Here is a 2,902-nt window from a genome sequence, read left to right as displayed (position 1 = left end):
AAAAAAAAAAAAATAGATTTAGCCATCTAATACAGGTATAATTTTTAAATGCTCACATGTAAAATTAAAAAAGACACAGTCTGTCTCCTGGCCTTAAAAATTGAAATTGTTGTTACTTGTTGTAACATGACTATTTTTTAAACCAAATAATGGAATAACTTTTTTTTTTTTTTTGAGACTGAGTCTCAAGTTCTCCCCCTGGGTAGAGTGCTGTGGCAGCACAGCTCACAGCAACCTCCAACTCCTAGGCTCAAGTGAGTCTCCTGCCTCAGCCTCCCAAGTAGCTGGGACCACAGGCGCCCACCACAATGCCTGGCTATTTTATGGTTGTAACTGTCATTGTTGTTTGGTGGCCTGGGCTGGATTTGAACCCGCCACCTTAGGTGTACGTGGCTGGCGCCTTAGCCACTTGAGCCACAGGCGCCGAGCCGGAATAAGTTAACTTTAAAATTGAGTTCAGGAGGCAGTTTAGAAGGTATGTTCAGGTTATGGAGTTGGCAGGTTCAAACCTGGCCCCGGCCAAAAAAAAAAAAAGAAAGACTAGAGTTTACTAGGATGGTTCTAAATCTCACTTTGTTAACTACAGTAGGGTGCCTATGAGTGTCATGGCTTATAGCAACCTCAAACTTTAGGGCTCAAGCCATCCTCTTGCCTCAGCCGGGACCACAGGTGCCTGTCACAATGCCTGGCTATATATATTTTTTTAAGAGATGGAGTCTCGCTCTCACTCAGGCTGGTCTCAAACTCCTGAGCTTAAGCCTTTGCCTTCCAGAGTGCTAGGATTACAGGAATGAGCCACCCCACCTGGCTCTGTTTAAAATATCCTCAGAATATTTGAAATTATTTGAAATTAGGATAGTGACCAAAACACTAGGATACATGAGGGGTTATTTATGTGGGATTAAATGTAGAAGCATATCTAATCTACATTTTTTTGCTGTATATCTGTCACAGCTTAGCTGTTACTGCTAGCTCATTGCTGATTACCTTATGAATTATTTGATTGCCTTTATGCTGTTTGTGGGGAAGCAGGTATTTCAGTTGCATTTGGTATGTATATGTTCCTTTGTCCAAACAGGGTCTTATAAAACCAGATGTCATTAAATGTGATACTTCTGAACTTTCCTCAGTACTTATAGGGCCTTTTCATTTTGTAGACATCTTCATTTGATTGTACACCATCTCCCAGCAAGACACCAGTTGAAAACCCTTTGAACATTATGTTGAACATTGTCAAAAACGAATTGCAGGAACCTTGTGAAAGTCCTAAAGTTAAGGAAGAACAAATTGATACCCCACCAGCTTGTACAGAGGAAAGCTTAACAACACCCACTGAAATTAAAACTGAAAATGATACAGTTGAGTCAGTCTAAATAAAATGAGAAAGGTATGTTTTTCTTTTTTTAAAAAAGCTGCTGTTGAATCTAGAAGGTGAAGAATTTTTTTATGTATATATAGACATATCTATATAAACTGTCTAGCTGAGGCAGGGCCTTCAGCTATCATTTGGTTAATAAATACATTTTAGTATTTGCATTTCCTACTGCCTGCACAGTTTCAGGTGCTTGTTGTGTGAAAGTTCTGTAGATGTGTGCAAATTTAACAAAATGAAATTGTATGTGTAAAAAATGTAAGATTTTCACTTGTGAAACTGTAAATTATAAATAAAAAATATTTTTGCTATCCATGGAGTGTAATATTTATGCACACCATCAAATAAAGACAGTGTTTCTGTACTTTTTATTGGGTAAAAATGGAATTGAACAGCAACCTCCATGTAAGATTTTTTTTTTTTGAGTAGCTTCCCATGATTAAAGAAGCAAAGTCTGAAGTTAGTTTTATCCTTCAAAAAGGGGTTGTGAGAGCACTGCAGGACTTTTCTCAAATAGAAAAGCCAGATTTGAAAATTTTTAAAAAAACGAGATAGGAAATATTTGCATATATATACATATATATCTAGCTATAGAGAACTATCCAGATGTTCGTTTTTGGAAAGTATCTAATGAAGCAACTTTTATTCTTGAACTTGGACACTGATGCCATCAAACAATTAACAAATATATTTAAGTACTAAAGGTGATTTTTTTTTTAAAGTCATTTTTCAAATTGTCAAATGATTTAATGCAGATGAACATATTTCTATTTTAAGTTACAGGGGAATCTGTAAGAATAAGAATGTTCATTTGAAACATGGTTAACCTTTTTCCTTTGTTGGTTTTGACTGAATTAGATGGATACCATGAGATGTTAATATTCATACATGTAATAAATAGAATGATGAAGAAACTGTTTGTATTTCTTTATTTCTTGAATGGCTTTAGAATCTAACTTAACATCTTTTTTGGGCAGCGCCTGTGGCTCAAAAGGGTAGGGTGCCGGCTCCATATGCCGGAGGTGGTGGGTTCAAACCCAGCCCCAGCCAAAAAGAAAAACAAAACATCTTTTTCATGTTTCTGTACTTTAAAACTTGAATGTAGTGCCTGCTATGAGTCAGTCACTCTGAGATAAATCTTTTCTGCCATTTATTGGAGATGGACATATAAAACACCGAGTTTTATCAAGCATTTATTATGTGGTCGGTACTAGCAGACTTTCAGCATAAATTATAACTAGTATATCTTCTGCTGGTACTGGTGTCCCCAGTTTGTAGTTGAAATTAAACCACTTCCTCAAGTAAAAATTGTGTTAAGAATTCAGACTTGATGTTGGGTGCTGTGGCTCATGTCCATAATCCTAGCACTCTCTGTGAGGCAAAGTGATTGCCTGAGCTCCGGAGTTTAAACCAGCCTGAGCAACAGACACCATCTCTAAAAATAGCTGGGCATTGTGGCAGCCACTTGTAGTTGCCTCAGGAGGCTGAGGTAAGAGGACCACTTGAGCCCAAGAGTTTGAAGTTGCTGTG

The 2,902-nt window shown here is 37.3% G+C and overlaps 1 protein-coding gene across 4 annotated transcripts in view; it reads left to right on the top strand.

Annotated features, from left to right (window-relative positions):
- Window positions 1-2,286, top strand: part of PCF11 (PCF11 cleavage and polyadenylation factor subunit) — a 24,476-nt gene extending 22,190 nt beyond the window's left edge. For all 4 annotated transcript variants that reach the window (XM_023511814.1, XM_003780858.3, XM_023511809.1 and 1 more), the window contains exon 16: window positions 1,158-2,286. In XM_023511814.1, the coding sequence (XP_023367582.1) occupies window positions 1,158-1,373 (216 nt within the window). In that variant the 3' untranslated portion in view covers window positions 1,374-2,286. The remainder of the gene's footprint in view (window positions 1-1,157) is intronic.
- The last annotated feature ends 616 nt before the right edge of the window (window positions 2,287-2,902 follow it).

This window comes from Otolemur garnettii, unplaced genomic scaffold, assembly GCF_000181295.1.
Source record: "Otolemur garnettii isolate 467f Iridium unplaced genomic scaffold, OtoGar3 scaffold00001, whole genome shotgun sequence".
Classification (NCBI taxonomy): Eukaryota; Metazoa; Chordata; class Mammalia; order Primates; family Galagidae; genus Otolemur; species Otolemur garnettii.
This window is presented reverse-complemented; position numbering and strand designations above follow the sequence as displayed.